General features: G+C 40.7%; 1 protein-coding gene across 1 annotated transcript in view; it reads left to right on the forward strand.

Moving 5' to 3' along the window:
- The window catches only part of STK24 (serine/threonine kinase 24), a 65,480-nt gene that overhangs the window by 10,649 nt on the left and 33,388 nt on the right, over nt 1–21,443 (forward strand). The window contains exon 2 of the mRNA XM_063425469.1: nt 18,754–18,984. Coding sequence (XP_063281539.1) covers nt 18,754–18,984 — 231 coding nt within the window. The remainder of the gene's footprint in view (nt 1–18,753; nt 18,985–21,443) is intronic.

Genomic DNA, 21,443 nt, shown 5'->3' on the forward strand with positions numbered 1-21,443 from the left:
GACTGGGTGATCGTCGGTAACAGTCCGGGTGAGCAAGCGGCCCGGCATTATTGTTGATTTATTTGACCCGGTTTGTGGAGCTCAGGCGATGCACGTCTTGTCTGCTCGGCAACCAAGCTCCGCCCTCCCGTGGACTCATGTTTTATTAGCAACAATGGGGTGGTAGATATATAGATAATATACAGCATGGTATTCTGTTATTCTAGTGGCATTAAATAGCTAGATGAATTAAGTTGTGGATGTGTATATATATATATATGTGTGTGTGTGTGTATGTATGTATGTGTGTATATATATATATATATATATATATATATATATATATATATATATATATAGTGTGTGTGTGTGTGTGTGGATATATATCTTTGCAGTCAGGCTAAACACAATTGTGCAAATGGGGTTTGATAATACAAAATAGATAAACATATGGGCTGCACTCACGGTCTTTCGTTTATGAAGTTCCTTTATTCCATAAAGTAAATAAGCAGATTGACGTTTCGATCCTCTCTGGGATCTTTCTCAAGATCAAATGGCATTTATGGAATAAAGGAACTTCATAAACGAAAGACCATATGTTTATCTAATATATATATATATATATATATAGTGTATGTGCTGTTTTTAGGCAGTAGATGGTCTAATAAATGGAACCAGAATGAGAACCAGTAGGAAGAGGCTGAAATATAGTTTGTGGAGAGGATGAGTAGGAATATACTTTGAGCTGATGAAGGAGAGGAAAGGATGTGCAAGTTTAAAAACTAATTTCTATACAAGAGTAAGGGATGTGACTTTTAAAAGAGTGATGTTACTTTACTGTAGTGTTTAGTAATGCCGTGGATGATGAAATTGCTGTATGCTTAATCTAGAACTATTGTGTATTCTGCAGTATTTGTTAATCTTGTGATGTGAATGGGGGATTATAGTAGCTTTGAAAATATGTCATCATATGAGATTTGGGTATCACCCACCGACTCCAAACCACAATGTGCTATTGTCCTCCTCCCCGGCCCCCACCCCTGAGCGGCGGGTGGGGGCCCTAAATACCAATAGGGGGACCTATTTCCTCCCCCCGGCCCCCACCCCTGAGCGGCGGGGGGGGGACCTATTGTCCTCCCCCCCGCCCCCACCCCTGAGTGGCGGGTGGGGGCCCTAAAAAAAATGTGCCCCCCCAGTTGACTAGGGGTCCCCAAACCCCTAGTCACCCCCTCCCCCCCCAAAAAAAATGATCCTTCTACCTACCTACCCCCTCACCCTAAAAATAATGAAGGGGGGACATTTAACTAAGAACCTGTAAAAAAAATAATAACTTACCATTCGATGTTTTCTTTCTTCTAAAATCTTCTTTTTTCAGCCCCAAAAAAGGCCAAATAAATATCCATAATAACCGACGCAATAAAAAAAAAAAAAAAAAAAAAATCCATCTTCTCCCGGCGAGGGCTCCGCGCAGACTGAGCTCTGCAGGGCGGGGGAAGGCTTATAAAGCCTTGCCCCGCCCTGCAATTAGGCTCAGAGCACTCTGGTGGGTTTAAGCCATCCAATCAGAATGCTCTGACAGGTAAATGAAGAGACTGACAGGTAAGTCTCTACATTTACCTGTCACAGCACTCTGATTGGTTGATTTGAAATCCACCAATCAGAGTGCTCTGTGTCATTTTACACAGCGTGGGAAAGTTCTTTGGAATTTTCCCACGCTGTGTAATTTGACTCATAACACTCTGATTGGTGGATTAAGTAACCAATCAGAGAGTTATGAGTCAAATTACCCAGCGTGGGAAAATTCCAAAGAACTTTCCCACGCTGTGTAAAATTACACAGAGCACTCTGATTGGTGGATTTCAAACCAACCAATCAGAGTGCTGTGACAGGTAAATGTAGAGACTTACCTGTCAGTCTCTTCATTTACCTGTCAGAGCATTCTGATTGGATGGCTTAAACCCACCAATCAGAGTGCTCTGAGCCTAATTGCAGGGCGGGGCAAGGCTTTATAAGCTTTCCCCGCCCTACAGAGCTCAGTCTGCGCGGAGCACTCGCCGGGTGAAGATGGATTTTTTTTTTGCGCTATTTTTTTTTTTTTGCGTTGGTTATTATGGATATTTATTTGGCCCTTTTTGGGGCTGAAAAAAGAAGATTTTAGAAGAAAGAAAACATTGAATGGTAAGTTTTTTTATTTTTTATTTTACAGGTTCTTAGTTAAATGTCCCCCCCTCATTATTTTTAGGGTGAGGGGGGTAGGTATGGGGATCATTTTTTGGGGGGGAGGAGGGGGTGACTAGGGGTTTGGGGACCCCTAGTCACCTGGGGGGACGGGACATTTTTTTAGGGCCCCCACCAGCCGCTCAGGGGTGGGTGCTGGGGGGGAGGACAATAGGTCCTCCCCCTATTGGTATTTAGGGCCCCCACCCTGCCGCTCAGGGGTGGTGGCCGGGGGGGAGGACAATAGGTCCCCCCCATTGGTATTTAGGGCCCCCACCTGCAACTCAGGGGTGGGGGCCGGGGGGAGGACAATAGGTCCCCCCCATTGGTATTTAGGGCCCCCACCCGCTGCTCAGGGGTGGGGGCCGGGGGGAGGACAATAGGCCCCCCCTATTGGTATTTAGGGTCCCCACCCGCCGCTCAGGGGTGGGGGAAATAGGTCCCCCCTATTGGTATTTAGGGCCCCCACCCGCCACTCAGTGGTGGGGGCCGGGGGGGAGGACAATAGGTCCCCCCCTATTGGTATTTAGGGCCCCCACCCGCCACTCAGTGGTGGGGGCCGGGGGGGAGGACAATAGGGCCCCCACCCACCTCTCAGGGGTGGGGGCCGGGGGGGAGGACAATAGGTCCCCCCCTATTGGTATTTAGGGCCCCCCACCCGCCGCTCAGGGGTGGGGGCCGGGGGGGAGGACAATAGGTCCCCCCCCTATTGGTATTTAGGGCCCCCACCCGCCGCTCTGGGGTGGGGGCCAGGGGGGAGTTCATTAGGTCCCCCGCCCTTATTCTTGTTTAGGGCCCCCACCCAGCGCTCAGGTGGGTGGGGGCCCATCACTATTGTGGGCAGAAAGAGTCCCTGTGGGTTTTAAAATTTGCCTGCTATTAAAGTATATGGCGGTTCGCCGGGTTCACCCGTTCGCGAACATTTGCGGAAGTTCGTGAACGGAAAATTTCATGATCGCGACATCACTAATGAAGATGTTTTTAGAACCACGTGCACTAAAATAATTAACCTTAATAAACTGTGGATATTGCCTGTAATATTTTATGCGTCAACGTTAAGCTAGCATGGACAGTTTGGGTATAACGGAAGACCTTTATATAGTTTCTTAACAAATATTATGTATGCATCATAAAGGAAACCGCCTTTTGTATTCAGATATTTTTGTTTTGCAATTGTAGTGTTTACTGATTGTATTGCATTTGTTGTATGTATATATTTTACAGTTAACAGACTGTATTTAAGATGTATCTGTCACATACAGTGACTATTGAAAAAGCACAGAAGATAACCTACACATCGTGTAATAAAATGTATAGATTTTGTAATATTTCTATTTATAAGTATGGTCCCGCCTCCTCTATCTGTCAATCAACCCTCTATAGCAGTCTGCTTCTTCTGCTTTCCATCACAAAACTATTTCCTCAGCAAGCCAGTAGGAGTCCCCAGTTTCTATCCCCTCTGTGAGGCTTGGGCTAGTAAGGAATCATTCGCCTGAGCAGCAATGGGTGGCTATGATTGGTTGAGAGTGTCAATAGACCTCATTCAGTCTATCACATTAAGGTATGAATCGGTATGGCTCCAAGGAAGCATGTAAGCTCAGCCTTGGTCACCTCCAGTATGGGCGGCCAGGGACCCTTATTTAGTGTTAAACTGCTTGAAAACGAATTTAACACTGAATGGAATGCTTAGATGACTCTAAGCACTACAACCAATTCAATGAGATGAAATGGCTATAGAGCCTACAGTGTAAGCAAAGTTAAATTTCAACTAAGCTTATTTACCCAGAATCCATCTGTCCAAAGAATCTCACAGACATCATAGTCAGAGGAGAATAAAGTAGAGGTGCCCAGGGTTCGAAATCTGTCGCAAGGAAGGAAAGATAAATATAAAGACAAATGACAGTGGGGGAGTAAAATCTTTAAGACACAAGATTCCTAAGCGAAGGAATACAGAGTGTAAAGACAAACAAACATGACCATGCCTCTTTATGCTGAACTTGGCATGACTGGTTCACTTTAAAGAGACATTACAAGGACCATAAGAGCTGTAGATTATTGTAGTGGCTATGGATGTATGATATATTTAGCTGAGATTTCCCCACCCCCCCCGTTAAAGCTATCATAAAAAGGAAGTCTCACTTATTGTTATCTATCCAGATATTTGTATATCATATAATGAGAGGCTGTCATTTTCCGTGTATAGGAAGATTCTGGTGTGTTGAACCACTCTTTCAGCACCACCAGCACTAGTTGCAAAAGGGTCACAGGACAGCACCCAGACCACTTTAGTAAGCTGAAATGGTCTGGGTGCCTACTGTGTCCCTTTAATCTACTGCTGATTCAGTTTCACCAGCAATTAAATTTTTTGTACCTTTTACCTGATTGATGACCTATACAGTCAGACGACTATTTGTTTTATTTTTGAGCCAAGTGCAAATTCTCAAAAAGGCATGGCTGCAATTCATAAACAGTTTATAGTCCCACTTATTGCTTTTTTTTTTTTTTTTTAATTCTTTATTTTTGTTGTGCTTGAGTTAACAATCATGTCTGCACGTCCACAACATCATAAACAGATATAATACAGTCACAGCAATTGACATATATGTGGACTTGAGGGCTTGCACATTTTTGGTTTAGGTAGTGTAAACATAACAGAAATATGAACTTCAAACAGTTGTGAGGAGCAATGCTTGACTTGTCATGTTATCTAACTGACGATATGCTATTGTTATTAGTGTGTGTGGGGTTCGTGGTATGTAGTGTGGCTGGTTTAGAGCTCTGTAGTAGCTCGGTGTGGTTTGTGCTCGCTCTGTCTGCTGAGGCTACTAGGCTGTCATCCTACTACGGTGTGTAGCGATACTCAGCCACGGTGCTTTATTTATATAGTAACGCCTGGATATGTTAGCTGTGTGTATGGATGTCGATCTTGGGTAAATCCAGGCGGGGGGGAAAGCAGCTACTTTCTGCTTACCAGTCATTCGTAGGTGTGTATGAAGCGGATTATTTGCAATGTGTGCTAATTTCTTAACAGGAAATTTTAACATCAGCAATTGAAACGGTCAAGTAAAAGAAACAGAAAAAGACCGGGGTAGTCCAAAACATGACTGCATATTGTTTGGCATGTCTCAGGTGGTCCCCGCTAGAGTCGGAGCGTCCTTGGGATTGCGTGGGACGAAGGGGGTTACTCCTCCTGGGTTCCAACGGTGGGTTTGCCTGCTTGTTCCTGCTGTCTCGTCAGGGTGCAAGGTGTCCCGTGGAAGTCCCAGGGTGGGCAGCAGGGCTGTCGCTTCTTGTAAGTCGCATATTTCATGTCCCCTTGTAGTATTTGCAGCACTCGGTTCTGAAGCCATTTATACCGCAGACCTTTCTGTTGCAGCAGTGCAGTGAAGGGCTTAAGAGACCTCCGCCAGGCCAGCGTTCCCCCAGTAAGATCTGCATAAAAGGTCAGTTCCATCGATTCAAATTTATAAGGGGAACAGTCCCTGGTCGCCGCTATTACCGCTGCTTTGTCCGCGTTGTGTTGGAACTTTATGATTAGATCCCTGGGTGTTGAGCTTGGCGCTTTGGCCGGTTTAGTGGCCCTGAAGTAGCCTTCCAGGTGGGCATTTTTGGTCCGTCTCGGAGACAGCAATGCCACTAAGAGGCGTCTAAGGACGTGTGGCAGCTCCGCTGTCGTGATTATTGGCCCTGCGTCCGTCCTCTCGGGCCGCAAAGCGGCGTTTATGTGCTCCGTTTTGTCGCTGGAGCTCTCGGACTTCTTTTTGGAGTGTATTAAGTTGGTCTGTGCAGGTGCTGGATACAGACTCTAGGGCCCCAATTTGGCCCGTCAGGCCCGTGGATGTCTGTCCGGAGCGATGCGACGTCCATTTGGAGGGTCTTTTGGAGGTTACGGGTGAGTCATCTGGTTTTCGGGCAGTTTTTGTCCCTCCTTGCGCCGGTTGCATGACAGTCTCGTCGCCTTCTGAGGATAGGTTGTCCGATAGCTCAGAGTAGTAATCGGGGTAGTCAGCCATATTGGGCCCTGCTACCTCGCGTGTACGTTGCAGTAAGTCAGCTATGTTTGGCCCTTGCTTAAATTTTTCCGGCCTTAGCTTTTTAGCCTTTCGACCCATTTTGTCTGCCTGTTGCGGTCTGTACCTGGTATTGCCCAAAACAATAGTTTGGTTTGTCCGATTCTGTGATTTGGGGTATAAAACTGCAGGAGCTCATGTGCCATGCGTCTGCTGAAGTTGAAGTGAAGTTTTTGCCTACCTGATAGCACACAGTTTTGCTGAAAATCTGGTCTGTTACCTGATAGCACACAGTTTTGCTGAAAATCTGGTCTGTTACCCAGTCCTTAAATGAACATTACTGATTACTAATGAATTTTCCCTTTAAACCTTTTTAGATCTTATGTTCTACTCTGCTTTCCCATGCGGTTATGCCATCTAATCTTAATTTTTCAATTAACCCAGAAATTAGATTTGTTGCGTGGGAACGATAATTGATTTCTCCCAAATTATCAGGAAGCCTAGGTTCTCGGGCAATTGTAGTAGGAAAACGCAAGAGCTGTCCGGCCGCCACTATAACTAAACTGCAACTCAGATTTCAGGCAGTTGGGGGCAGAGCAGCAGCCAGACAGATGAATGAAGGGAAAAAACAGCACAATACCACTGTGCAGTAGAGATCGACCGATATTGATTTTTTTTGTGGTATAATTATGGGCCTCGGCTTATATTCGGGTCGACTTATACTCGAGTATATACGGTACCTCTTATGTTATTTACTGGTTTCTTTTTATATTGATTTAATGTTATTTTTCTTTGCTGCTGAGGGAAATAAAGAAAGTGCAGCATAATAGGAGCATCCGTGTCTTAATAAAATTGCAAGCAACAGTGCCTGATGGGTTCCATATAAAAATAGTTGCACCCATAATGTAAGAAGATACATTAATCTAACGTGATAGTAAAATGGGGAATGGATTAGCCAACAGTCCAGAGAATCGGAACAAACCCATGGATGGTCTTTTACCCCAGTAATCATTCAATGTCCCTTTTTGGTAATTTTAACATTATTAGGACTGGAGACTCATTGACTTACCTTCTCCTGTCATTGATCTGAAACCCTTTCTTCCAATGCATTGTCTTTTTATGTAGATACACAGTAGCAAATATAATATCCTTTTCTGTCCTAGTATTTCTGTTACCTGTAAGCTCGATTCTCATTAATATCTTGGAACCGTCAACATTTGTAATTGTTTGTCCAATTTGCTGTAAAATCTCCTGTTTAAAATTGTAAACGGCTGCTAGTAAGTTGGTGCTTTATAATTGCCAATAATAATAATAATAATAATTTAAAATATGTATGAACTGTTCACATGACTATCTCTGACAATTACAAATGACGAATGCACACATTATTTTCATTTTGTGTGTATGTATGATATCAATACATGACTCTCACTCTGCAGGGAATGTTTCCTGATGTAGAGTACATGCCACACCACACATCTGTTTGATCCCCTGTTGTTCTCTCTCTATCTCAGTTGTTTTAAATGGGTTTGTAGGAGGGGTCTTAAACTAATTAGTATGGCTTAATAAAAAACTGGACTTTCAGATTCATTTTTAGAGGAACAAAACATCTATAAAAGGTTAGTCCAAACCAAACGTCACTGTACTGTGAGCAGAAAAATGGTGGTGGTGACATTATTGAGATGATGTGGTTCTGAAACAGCTAAAAACAAAACTAATGGTTCACTATTTCAAATTCTGCTCTGAATGTTTGATATGTTTCAGTAGCGCTCCAGACATCTGCATCACAATTGTCCTCTGGTTGTTTTGTAGGATTTGACTGATATTGATTTTTTTAGGAGCAGATACCCATAACCTGTGAACTTTCAGGCCGATAGCCGATAGCTTACCAATATTCTGTACATTTACCGTTTTAAGAAAAAAAAAACTTTTGCAAATCTTTTTTTTTTTTTTTTTTTATTAGGTGGTAAATTAGGTGGGTTTGTTTATTAGGTGTTTTCAAGAATATTTATATGTGTGTGTGTAGTGGATGCAGTGAGAGTATTTGATTAGTAAATGCAGTGTGTGGTTGTTTGTGTAGTGGCTGCAGTGTGGGTAGTGGATGCAGTGTGTTTTTGTGTAAATATGTGCGATAGGAACTCCATTCCCCTTAATGTTCCTCTCCCTTATCTTTTAGTGACCCCCAACCCCTGTTCCTTTTCCCTTCCCTGTACCTTAGTGCCCTCCTTTTAATGTTCCTCGTTCTCCCCCCCATAGTGTTCTTTCCCCCCTAATCCATAGTGTTCTCCCCTCCCCTGCCTCAGTGTTCTTTCTTTCCAACCCCTCCCCTGTCCCATAGTGTTCTTTCCTCCCCCCCTCCCCTGTCCCAAAGTGTTCTTTCCTTCCCCCCGTCCCATAGTGTTCTTTACTGCCCCCCTGTCCAATAGTGTTCTTTCCTGTCCCCCACCCGTCCAATAGTGTTCTTTCCTGTCCCCCACCCGTCCCATAGTGTTCTTTCCTGCCCCCCTCCCCGTTCCATAGCGTTCTTTCGTTCCCCCACCCCTGTTCCATAGTGTTTTTTCCTCCCCCCCTCCACTGTCCCATAGCTTTTTTTCCTCTCCCTCCCCTCTCCCAAAGTGTAACTTCCACCTGTCTTGTCTTCATTTCAGTCCGTCCGGGTATAGGAAACACAAGTTCCTGTACCGCGGTGCGCACTGCTCCGCCACGCTACAAAGAGTGCCTGGCAGGAGGGAGCGCTGTGCGCCCACCTCCTGCCGGTCACTTCGCTTGTGCCGCCTTATGGACGCGCAGGCCCATATCATTATCGGTATTACCGGTGATTATCGGCCTATACTGATACTTACAAAAAATCTGAATATCGGCCGATAATATCGGCAAAAACGATAATCGGTTGATCACTGTTGTTTGTGTCAGTCTAAGATCCTAAGCAAGTTCAGGAACAAGTAAGGAGCCGTATTGTAGGTGCAATAATATGGGGCCACTGACTGATCTCTCAAAAGGGTTGCTTCCCTGGTTTGATTGGCCACTTGCAGTATCTATTTTCGTTTCTAGTAGCTTTGTTCTATATAATTCAGGACATCGAGGTCAGATAAAAAAATGTGAGACGGGCTCATAGAGATACAGGTATAAGCAGAGGCCTGAATCCTTCAAGTCAGTCCTATAGTGGAATACTCAGACACTCACAGATGGCAACAGGATACACACATACACTGTGGGGATATTTATGGGATAATAATAGTAAACCGTTGAGAATTGCCCACTATTTCAATTCTCAGATCCCAAAGATCGTTATCATGTAAGTGAAATGTATTCCATATATATAAAATCACAATTTGTTATAAAAATAGATACAATTTATTGTGACAATTTAAATAATAATATGTAACATGCGTGATAATAATCAATGAATATTCAGTATAACATAGTATGCAATACAATGGCAATACATTCTGATGGCCAACACAGTATAGAATCTACAACATTAGCTGTCAAGAGAAGATTTATGACGGTAGTTCACAGAAAGAAAGTGAAACTTACACACACAGAGCTTGCAGCATAAGACCATACAACTTTAGCTGACAGTTAGAATAACCATTTCAATGCTGGCTAGACCTCCTAGTTAATTAAGATCTATTCTCATGTAATTTTAAATAAAATAACATTTAAACCAGCTCATTAGTCATTTCCTGGAACCATCCAATAACAGAAATCTATCAAATTCTATAAGCAGAATCTTAACTTGCCTAAACAGATATTTTATCTTATTTTAGTGCAAATCAATACACCTGGATACATATCACGATATGCTAACATGTGATATGTCACATTAATATATATAATTATTGCTTTCCATCTGCAGAATAGAATGCTTAATTATATATTCTTTAGTAACTAAGATTTCTAAATATTGAAATCTGATCGTGATTTATCCAGTCATATATCATGCTATTAGAACATTGTAATTAGTTTAGATTAATTAAATGAAACCAGTATAATTACCAGTTGAGTAGATATTTTCATCAGATGAGTAGGTAGTCTCAGGAACTGAATGGATGTGTGATTGGTGTGTAAGAAATTCTGAGTGCCCTGGAGTGGATATCTGTTATGGATTTCTCTGCATTGCCCCTGACTGCTCACCTCTTTGCTTCTTTGCTTCCTTTTGCAGACTTCTCTCTTCCCTTTGTCTTAACTTTTTTTTAAAGGGAAAATTCACTAGGTGATAGACCAATAGAAAACTGGAGGTGTGGTTACCTTCCAGATAGCAATTTACATATTTGGTCTATAGAGGGCAGTCTCCTCCCACTAAACATTCCTATCCAGGAAAGAGTTAACTTTTCCTGGTGGCTATTTTGACGTCATTTAGCTTATCTTTATGGTTGTCCATAACTTATGTTTAGTGTCAGTTCAAAAAGTTTCTTTGGGCTTTCTTCAGACTATGTGTCTGGCAAATTCTACTATAATTTCCAATATGACCCCTAAACTTACAATGGGACGTTATACAATATTGAAAGTAAAATTTAATTATTTAATCTTCTCTGTCACAAATGTCTGGGTTTAGAATTGATTATATTCCATTAGCATTTAGACAGTCTGTCCATCCCCCGTTCTCATTTCTTATCAATTTGGTTTGTATATACTAAGCATTCCTTAGCTTCTGGCAAAGTGGTTAGTTTTACAGAAGGGATAGAAATCTTGTGTCTTTTGTTAGCTTGAAGATAACAAAATGGAGTCTGCTCTGTTCAGAGTGATTTAGGCAATATACACTTTAATTTCTATCATAGCACAAAATGTCTGCCGATATAAATACCCTGACAACACAAACAAAAATAATCTGGAAATAACTACAGTATCAGGCAGGAATATGTAGTCTGATCTAAGAAAATAAAGAAGAAATACCCAAACATGGGATCCTCTTCTTGGTAATGAATAAGACTAGTTAGTTAAGCAGTTAGAGCTATCCGCATAGATACAATGTATTGAGAGAAACATGAGTTATAACTATAAATGGTGGATAATTTGCTACAGGAAGCTCTAATATTACATCATAATCAGTCATAGATTAATTGCATTCATTGTTTTTGCTGCTGCCTGGACAAGGGAGGTACAGGTTTTGTAGCCTAGTATTATGAATAGATATTCTATGTATAGAGATCCTCCGAAGAGGGTGTCACAAGCATGGGCTATAGGCCCAGCCGAGACAGTGGGGAAAGTGTGGAATTGACAGGGTTAATGACACCAGACCCCTGGTTACCTGTTGCTAGTCCCAGCAACCACTCAATTAACCCCTGCAATCCCTTCTACACTAACCCCCTAGTACACACTTTACTGCCACCACCAAGACTTTTAAACCCGGGCGTCTTAGGTTACCCCACACACAGGAGAATTATAGAATCACAGTTCTACTTTTACTGATCAAACACATATAATTAACCCTTTTTGGTAACGTGTTACCTGCTTTCCTCTGGAGAGTGAAGCTCTTATAGAACAGAGACACAATCTGATAAAGTAAATATTTAATCTGAGAATAAAAGATTCACAGTGCTGAGTACAAAATACAGAAATAAATGACATACAGATAACAAATTGCAAAACAGTGCATAAAATAAAATAGGAGAAAACACAAGAGATTCCTTACATATATTTACCCCATATAGAATTCTTGTGGGAGTCTTAGATGGTATTGATCTCCTAGAAGTTACCGTATATACTCGAGTATAAGCCGACCCGAATATAAGCCGAGGCCCCTAATTTTACCCCAAATAACTGGGAAAACGTATTGACTCGAGTATAAGACTACGGTGGGAAATGCAGCAGCTACTGGTAAATTTCTAAATAAAATTAGATCCTAAAAAAATTATATTGAATATTTATTTACAGTGTGTGTGTGTATATACTGAATGCATTGTGTGTGTATGAGTGCATTGTGTGTGTATGAGTGCAATGTGTGTGTGTATGAATGCAGTGTGTGTGTTGCAGAGCCTTGGTGGGGGGTGGGCATTTTTATTATAATTTTTTTTTAATTATTTTAATAATTTTTTTGTTTTATTAATATTTCTGTTATTATTATTTTTTATTTTATTATTTTTAATATTACTTTATTTATATTTTATTATTATTTATAATTATTTTCGTCCCCCCTCCCTGCTTGCTAGCTGGCCAGGGAGGGGGGCTCTCCTTCCCTGGTAGTTCAGTGGGGGCTGTGGGGGCTGCAGAGATGTTACTTACCTGTCCTGCAGCTCCTGTCAGCTCTCTCCTCCTCCGCGCCGTCCGGTCAGCTCTTCTGTGAGCTCACACTGTAAGTCTCGCGAGAGCCGATTTACACTGGGAGCTGACCGAGGTGCTGAACGGACGGCGCAGAGGAGAAGGGAGCTGACAGGAGCTGCAGGACAGGTAAGTAACATCTCTGCAGCCCCAGTCTGTATTATGGCAATGTAAATTGCCATAATACAGACTATTGACTCGAGTATAAGCCGAGTTGGGGTTTTTCAGCACAAAAATTGTGCTGAAAAACTCGGCTTATACTCGAGTATATACGGTACTGACAAAAGAAAAATGAATAACTGAACTCTCTGGATAGTCCAGCACCCTCATTATATATCTAAACTAGTTGTTTCTCAGTGGGCAGACCCCTGGGGGGGATCAGAGGGGGTTGGTCTGGCAGTCTATTGCCCACTCTATGAAATTCCTTGTGTCCAGCTCTGGTGATGGCTATCTAGATGTTTTATGGTCTAGGCCTGGTGCAAGATCAAAGACCACAATAAATGTCATCCCAAGGTTTACAAAAAAACAACAACTCTTAACATATATAAACACACATCAAACACCAACTCATGCTTTTGGCATGACAGAGGGTAAAACTATAACAACTATAATTGTGTAAAAAGTTTGCAACAATACAAGTCCTATTACCTCAGTTGGCTCACAGTGGGATGGCAGCCTACCAGTACCAAAGGCCATCTCATCTCCCCTCTTTACAAAAACTAAATTACAACTCCAACGCAAATTGGCATCATACACCCAGTAACAACAATGTACATAAAGTGGAATTTTTTATTTATTTTTTAAATTTGTTAAAGGATCACTATAGTGTCAGGAAAACAAAGCGGTTTTCCTGACACTATAGTGCCCTAATGGTGCCCCCACCCTCAGGGTCTCCCTCCCGTTGCGCTAAAGGGGTTAAAACCCCTTCAGCCACTTACCTTAATCCAGCGCTCCCTCGGCGCTGGTGACCTCTCCTCCCTGTCCGACGTCACTGGAGCCGCATGCGCGGCAAGTGCCGCGCACGCACGCATTCAAAGTGTCCATAGGAAAGCATTTCTCAATGCTTTCCTATGGACGCTCTGCGCGATGGAGGCGAAATATGCCTCCAGCGTCGCAGATGCGCCTCTAGTTGCTGTCCGGAAGACAGCCACTAGAGGCTGGGTTAACCCGAAATGTAAACATAGCAGTTTCTCTGAAACTGTTATGTTTACATGTGAAGGGTTAAAACCTGAAGGACCTGGCACTAGGGATCGACCGATTATCGGTTTTACCGATATTATCGTCCGATATTCCTTATTTTCAGCAATATCGGTGTCGGCCAATAGAGATACTGATATTGCCGATAATACCTCCTAGGACCGCCAGGCTCATTACAAGCCCCGCGGTCCTGGGGGGGGCCCGCAGGAAGCTGTTTCTTACCTTTCTGGCAGCTCCTCCAGCTCCTCAGTGCAAATCTCGCGAGTCCCGCGGTGTCCCTTTAAATAAACAGAGAACTGCCCAATGTGTTTTTCTGTGCTACATAGCACATTCGTTGGAGGCAACTGTCTAGACCAGGGGTGGGGAACCTTCGGCTCTTCAGATGTTTTGGACTACACCTCCCATGATGCTTTGCCAGCATTATGTGTGTAAGAGCATTATGGGGGATGTAGTCCACAACATATGGAGAGCCGAAGGTTGCCTATCCCTGGTCTAGACTGATTAGTGGTGAATTTTATTACTTTTTTATTGGATATATAGTCTGAAAACCTGCAAGTGGAAGTAGAGCCATGGAGGTTTAGTAATCACAGATGAAACACTTTGAGAAGAAATTTTACAAAGCGCTCTCTGGTTCATAAGTTAAAAAAAAATAACCATCCACTACAAGGTCTCAGAATGATGCAGATCGTATTACCTTTAGAAATGATGTACATACATTGTGTGACTATGCTTTGACAACTGATATTACTTTTGTGTGCTTTTCTTTCTTAAAATGTTTCCGAACTGGTTCTCACAGAGACGTCTAGGCAAGTCTTTCTATGTTGTGTAGTTCCTGTGCATTGAGGTGTGCACATACTATCAGCATCCTTGTGAGGGTCCCTTAAGTGCTCAAAAAGCTTATCTGTATAAAAGCAGTACTGAAAATATATTAAGGGTTTCATCCTTTGAAAACTGATTTAGTTGAGTGTAATCTGATCTGTAGACTAGAGATCTCCATTGTAAAGTTATACACCTTATTAGCATAAGATGCCACTGATTCCATTAGGTACCCAAAGATAATGAATAGGCATCATGTGGGATGATCTTGCACTGTGAAGTTATTAATTAATCCAGGACATGTTCTAGGATTGACAAGGCAATTGAAAATAGTTGAGCTTCAATAATAGTTGAAATCTCCAGTTACCCATTTTCAAATGGTGCATATATCATATGAATATATTAGTAATTGCAGATTCCTTCTTATTTTGTTGCATTATTTATATACATCAGATTGTAACATTTCTACTCATTTAATAGCAGCTATTTATTGTAATTATTCTATTTTTAATCTCTTTTAAACCCCGAACATAAAAATCAATTGGAGAATGACTCTCGGTGTGCAAGTGATTAGTTTGTGGAGTTCCTATGTAGTGCCCTTCCAAATTTTGTTTTCCACCCCCAATGAATTGTAGTGTATTATACATAACTGGATGGCAGTGACTTGGAACCCTTGCTGGCTGGGTCTGGAATTGAGGAGGTTATAATATAGTATGCATTATAAAGAAAACATAGTTCCTTAAATCCTACAACTGACCTTTGCTGAAATAATAATCCACATTGTGAATATGTGCGTTGTTAATTAGATTATTTATTTGAATATCCACGTATTTCATTTTTGTTTGGTTAACAAGCTTTGTAAATGTAATTGGAGTTGCACAGTGTGGCAACTGCTGCATTACAAATGTTACCTTGAATGATTGTATTCTTTGTATAGAAGGCTTACGTAGTTGTACACCAGCACTGAGTTGGTGGAGTTGACACATCTATTTTAAATGTTGTTTATCTGTCATTGCTTTTTTTTGTTTATACTTCCTCTTTTAATTAAGCAATTACATGTACATGAATATTTACAATATTTTTGCCCCATCATAAAAATGGATTGACATATCATTTTTTAATACAAATATTACTGACAAGTCATGTTTCATGAAAAAGTTAACTGCGGTCTATTTTAATCATATCAATTTAAAAAATATATGCTTGGAAGAAAGAGTTTTCAACATTTTTATTTTTACATTTTTCTTTAACATTAGATGTTATATAATGACCAATGGGGACACCATCAGGTTAGTATAACTTTTATAGTAACTCATTCACATGTGCAAAGACCCCAAAAGGTGACAGAACTGCTTTGGACTGAAAATAATAGGTGGTAATAAACATTTTTGTTAGTTGTTAGATTTAAAAATCCCATATAGAAGATAGATTTTTGTATCAGGTTTACTTGGTCCATACTGCCAATTAGGGCAGGACATAAGGGCAGTTGTTTGTCCTATCTAGGTTATAACAGGGATTTGTGGTTTTATTTTTCTTCGCCCACTAGGGACTCAGTTTAGAACATATCTGAGATGAAGCACATGCATCGTTATGGTCAGTTCTGTTAACTTCTTTTGTGTACAGAGGTATGTTTTGAGTGACCAGATGCAGACCCTTCCAATTGCTGATGGTGTTGCAGGGACAGCGATAGGCCTATATTCGTACGGCCTGTTACTGCTCCTTCCCAAACTTGATGTTTGGGTTGTGGTAAAAGTTGTTAGTGGGAGTCATGGATCTAACCTCACATTCCATCCACTTCCTTTTACACACTCCGCTCACACAGTGCCACACAGCACAAAGAAAACTATATTTAAAGGCTGTATTGATATAGGCTTGTCACTGCTTCAGCACACAACCACCAGAAAGACAGAAGAAGGTGTCTCTTTACAGGGAGCTACAATATTGCTATCGGCAGGGCCAGTAGCCCGACAGATCCTCATTAGAATTGATATGTATGGTAATAAGAAAAAAGGCGGATGCCTGCAGGCTCAAATAAAAGTAAAGCCCTGGTTGTTACTGTCTTAAAGGATCACTAAAGTCATCCAGACCACTTCATCTCAATGAAGTAGTCTGGGTGATGTGATCGTGTCATTTTAACCCTGCAGTGTAAAAAAAAAAAAACCCTTTTTTTTTTTTTTTTTTTTTTGTGGTCTCAGATCTGGAAGCTGAGCAAAAAGCTCTTCCTTTTTTTGTTGTTTTTTTTTTTAAACAGGCCTTTACACCAGAGACTGGGGGCCCCCTGAATCTAACTAAGAACAAAAGCTCTATAGCATTAGGAATACAGGATTGCATTCCTAACGCTATAGTGTTCCTTTAACAGTCAGATTTGTCAGACACACTGACAGTCAGACGCGCACACACATACACAGTGACAGTCAGACACACACATACACTGAAAGACATACACACATTTTCTCACACACTCACAATTTGACATTTATTTTAATTTGAGTCCGGCCAGCCTCCCTAGCTTTTGGGAGAGCTTGAGTGGATACTTCACCTGGGATCCAGTGGGACTGCTCTCTAATCTTTCTGCAGTTCCTCTCGGCTCCCTTGCATGCTCTCTACTGTAAAGGCGGGGCTGGAGTGACATCATAATCCTGGTTCCCAGCATCACAAAACAGCGCGAGTGAGCAGAGAGGAATTGTACTGCTCCCTCGCTCACCATCTACAATGCTCCCGCGGACATCCGGCTCCCATGCACCCGCGGGTGGGCAGTCACCTTACCTAAAGGGCTGACCATTCCCAGGCGCCAGGGCGAATTCTCCAGTCGACCTGGCGCCTGGGATTTGTGAAGCCTTGCACTAGAGATTGTATTGTGATAACCATGACTAATGTAATTATCAATAAGAGTTTAAAGCAGTTTAGCTTGCTGAAGTGCTTTGTGTGAAAAGTGCGTCCTCTCTTTTTACCATTTTGCAAAACGCGTATATTTTAAGAGAAATTGGCACGTTTATAAATTAAAAGCTTAATATAGACTTTTTCTAAACCATTTTATTTTGCTTTTTGCTGTAGCATTCACTATTAAGCACTATTGATCTTGTCCACCCTATTTAATTAAAAAAAAACCTATTACCTAGATTAAAACTTGCTTTGTGCGAGGTCCTTCATGTTTCATTTACACACACTGTCTGTCGTCACACCAAGTCATCCATGGTCCAATTAAATACTTCTCATTTGATTTTACAGTTTCAGTGTCTCAGAGTGCATGCGTTCGGGGCCGGTGAGGGGAGGGCTTTAATTATAATTTTAAAAGTGTAAATGTTGAAATCAGAGATAACGGAGAATACACTGAAGCTTTCCCTTACTGGCTTACTGCCTATTAGAGAGAAGCTCATGACATCTGTCTCCAGCATGCAGTGCTGACAACACGTCATTTTTTTCCACAGAATTGGTAGCAGACAGCCTTGATCAGAGTTTAAAGTTGCCTAAGTCATGTGTGCCTACTATGCAACTAACCCCCGGCACAAAAGTGTAGATTTTTCTGTATGTGAAGCCTTCCAAGCAGAAATGCTGCACATACAGATTCATACCACCATGATCACTTCTAATAGGAAACCTTGCGAGGCTTTCCATTAAGCTGCAGTAGGAAGTCTGTGATTGGACAGCCATAGAAAGTCTGGGCTGGGGAAGAATGGAAAGGCATGCAAAGGCTGCAGACAAGATATCTCTTGTGTACTGTGTTTTAGATATACTCCTAATTAAAAAAAAAATACATGATTAAATGTATGCATGTTTTTCACATTATATCTGCCTAATAGTCGTTTATCGTATTATTTATTTTGTATTTGGGCAGTGGAATGTCACTTTATAGAGGCCTTACTCTGTAGCTAGATCTATGAGTGAACTCCAAGATCCTACAATTGTTACAAATCGAGCATAGAAAATATCTGCGTGTAAATTATAATTTTATTTATTTTTTATTTGTGTAAATTGCACAATGTTTCATATTGAAGGTTGGGACTGATTTTTTTTTTTTAAACTGTTCCATACCCCTTTAAAAGTTACCATTATTTTGTTCCTGCTCCATTTGACCATTAATGCAATTTAACAAAGGCTCGTTCAATTGAAGTGAGGGATGGGACCTGTGTGGACTGTTACAGTGGTATTACTTCTGAATTGTACATTTCTCAACAATTCAATTAAAGATCAACTGTAGAACTTGTTTTTTTTTAAGCATAGTACAATTAATTTTATGCTCATTCATATTTTTTTTCCTTCTTCTTTTGGACAGAATCTAAAAGCAGACCCAGAGGAACTGTTCAGAAAACTGGAGAAAATAGGCAAAGGCTCATTTGGAGAAGTCTTCAAAGGGATTGACAATAGGACTCAGAAAGTGGTTGCTATAAAAATCATAGACCTGGAAGAAGCAGAAGATGAAATTGAAGACATTCAGCAAGAAATCACAGTATTGAGCCAGTGTGATAGTCCATATGTAACAAAATACTATGGTTCTTATCTAAAGGTGAGTAAAACGTCTATAATGACTGTAAATTGCAGGACCAGCAATTATTAATATATAAGCACATCTGTAATACTGTTATACAATATCAATATTTGTCAATCAGTGAGTTTTTTTTTTTTTAATGTAATAGATTCAACCTTTTATTTCTTTTTTCAGACCATCCATTGTTTCCCTTTTTGCTTTGTAAATGCTTCTATGATGTCATGTCTTTTGGTGTCTGATAGGTTAAGTGAGCATTATGATTGGTGGAGTAATTTCCTGGTTTTCAGATCCTGGGGATGTGCAGCATATGCAGGAAATTCTAATTTGTTTTTATTTTGTAGAATTTTTATTTATCTGTATGTAGTTTAATGCTATGTCTGTATGATGCTTAAGAAAAAGAAAATGGCCAGCCCCAGTTTAAAGTATCCTTTTTAGTCCACCACGCATTGTGCCTCATGAGTACAGTGTGAGAATGTTCTACACATGTTGTCCTCCATCTCAATAATAAAACCATTGTAGTAATAACACATGCTGTAGAATAGCCACCATCCCAGACCGAGAGAGAGAAAATATAAGCTAAAGAGGAGAAACTCATACGTTCATTTGTACTTATGAAAAAAGACGCCAGTCTGGGAACGACCTGAAATAAAAATAAAAATGCAAAACTTGTAAAATAAATCAAGCGATTTGTTTAGGTGGTATGTCCAGGATGAATAAGATACAGATATTCCTGATATGTTTTAAACCTACAGGACTTATCGGCATCTTGTGTGTTAAATAGTAGCCATGTCTGGATTTATCACTGCGGCTGTAGAACTGTCCTCATTGATGTCTACAACAAAGGAAGAAATCTTTTACTTCTCCCTTGCTGTCTGACTTCAGTGCATTTCTTCACAATGTGAATGGGAATAGACCAATAACAGCTGCAGTGTGGTTCGTATCTGCTTATCGCACAGTTTACTCATCAAATCTAAAAAGATTTACCTTTTTTATGCAAGCAATGTGTATTTTTTAGACAAATACTGGATTGTGGCCAGTCAGTGTGAGTGCCGCCATCTGATCATGTTCTTACAGCTAAATATTACCATCTGAACATGTGTTCTTACACTTTACTGTCCATACCTATAAGAACAGAGTAATGCCAAGTGGCAACTTGTGGTTAAAATATGTTACAGCTACAGAGCAATGGGATAATCCTTTTGATACATGTTAACTGTCCCAAACTTCAGTGAATCTTCTCTAGTCTTTTATTTTAATATGTTATTTTGTATTTTATGCCGTGGGTATACCATATTTACTAAAATCTAATGCGCCATCGAATCTAATGGGCACTTACATTTTTGAAACCTGGATGCTGAGAAATGTTTGTGCTGGCGAATGTAATGCGGATTTATATAAGGAGATACTACTATACAATACTGTGCTACAATGAAAGTGTTTATTGCCATATACCATAGTAACATTGATAGTATTATGTTGTCTATTCTTTCTTAAGCCTTCATTCGCCTGTGTGAATTCGCTGGAAAATGTCGGATTTTGCCCCGAAATATAATGAGCCATCGAATCTAATGCGCATTCAAATTTTGGAAACATTATTTTCCAAAAAAGGTGCACATTGGATTTGAGTAAATAAGTTATTATGTCTATTTAGGCAATAGGAGAATCTTAGGCTGTCATAAGGATCAAGTCAGGGTATGGCCCCAGAGACATTAGAAATATTTGACATAATTGACTCCTCTAATGTCGGTGGTTAAGTGATATTAAATCTAAATTGTATTGGCAGATATGGTTTAGCCAGTACTGTGCATAAAAATGCTTGCATGCTGTCAAAAAGTCATGTGTGCTTCATATAATTGCATTTTGTCTAAAGAAACAAAACGCTCCTTTCTAATAAATCACTTCATGGTGTGTTATTGCATGCCCCAGTACCCATGCCTTGGAGGAATTGAAGGTTTTAAACCAAGTATTGGGACTATTAGAAACCATAAACCATGTATTAAATGCAGCTGAATGCCATGCCATGCCATGCCATGCCATGCCATGGTAAATATATTTTTAAAGGGAAGGCCCAAAGGCAATAATCTATGATTCCCCTTTCTCTGAATTTCTTAAAACTGCAATAATTTGCCAAAATAAAACCCCTTAAAAAGTCTGCGGTTAGAATGCTGTAAAAAGTTACCTGCGCCCTTCCCAAATCCCTATGCATATTTAAACAAATGGAGGTAATATAGTTGCTCCAATGGCCATGAGAGTTTAGCCCACCTGCCACATCAAGGCAAACCTCTCAGGTGGGTCCTACACTGACTTTTCACCTAGCTTCCTTGAGTTTCTGGCAAAAATATCTCTGAGACTGAGAGGGGTATTTTTATAAACCCCTACATGCTTATCAACCCTTAATATGGAAAACATGGGTTGGGGGACAGCATTGTAACATAGCTGTGTGATACAGAAGTGAATACAAATACAAAATAAATTAA

This window comes from Pelobates fuscus, chromosome 1 (genome assembly GCF_036172605.1).
Source record: "Pelobates fuscus isolate aPelFus1 chromosome 1, aPelFus1.pri, whole genome shotgun sequence".
Classification (NCBI taxonomy): Eukaryota; Metazoa; Chordata; class Amphibia; order Anura; family Pelobatidae; genus Pelobates; species Pelobates fuscus.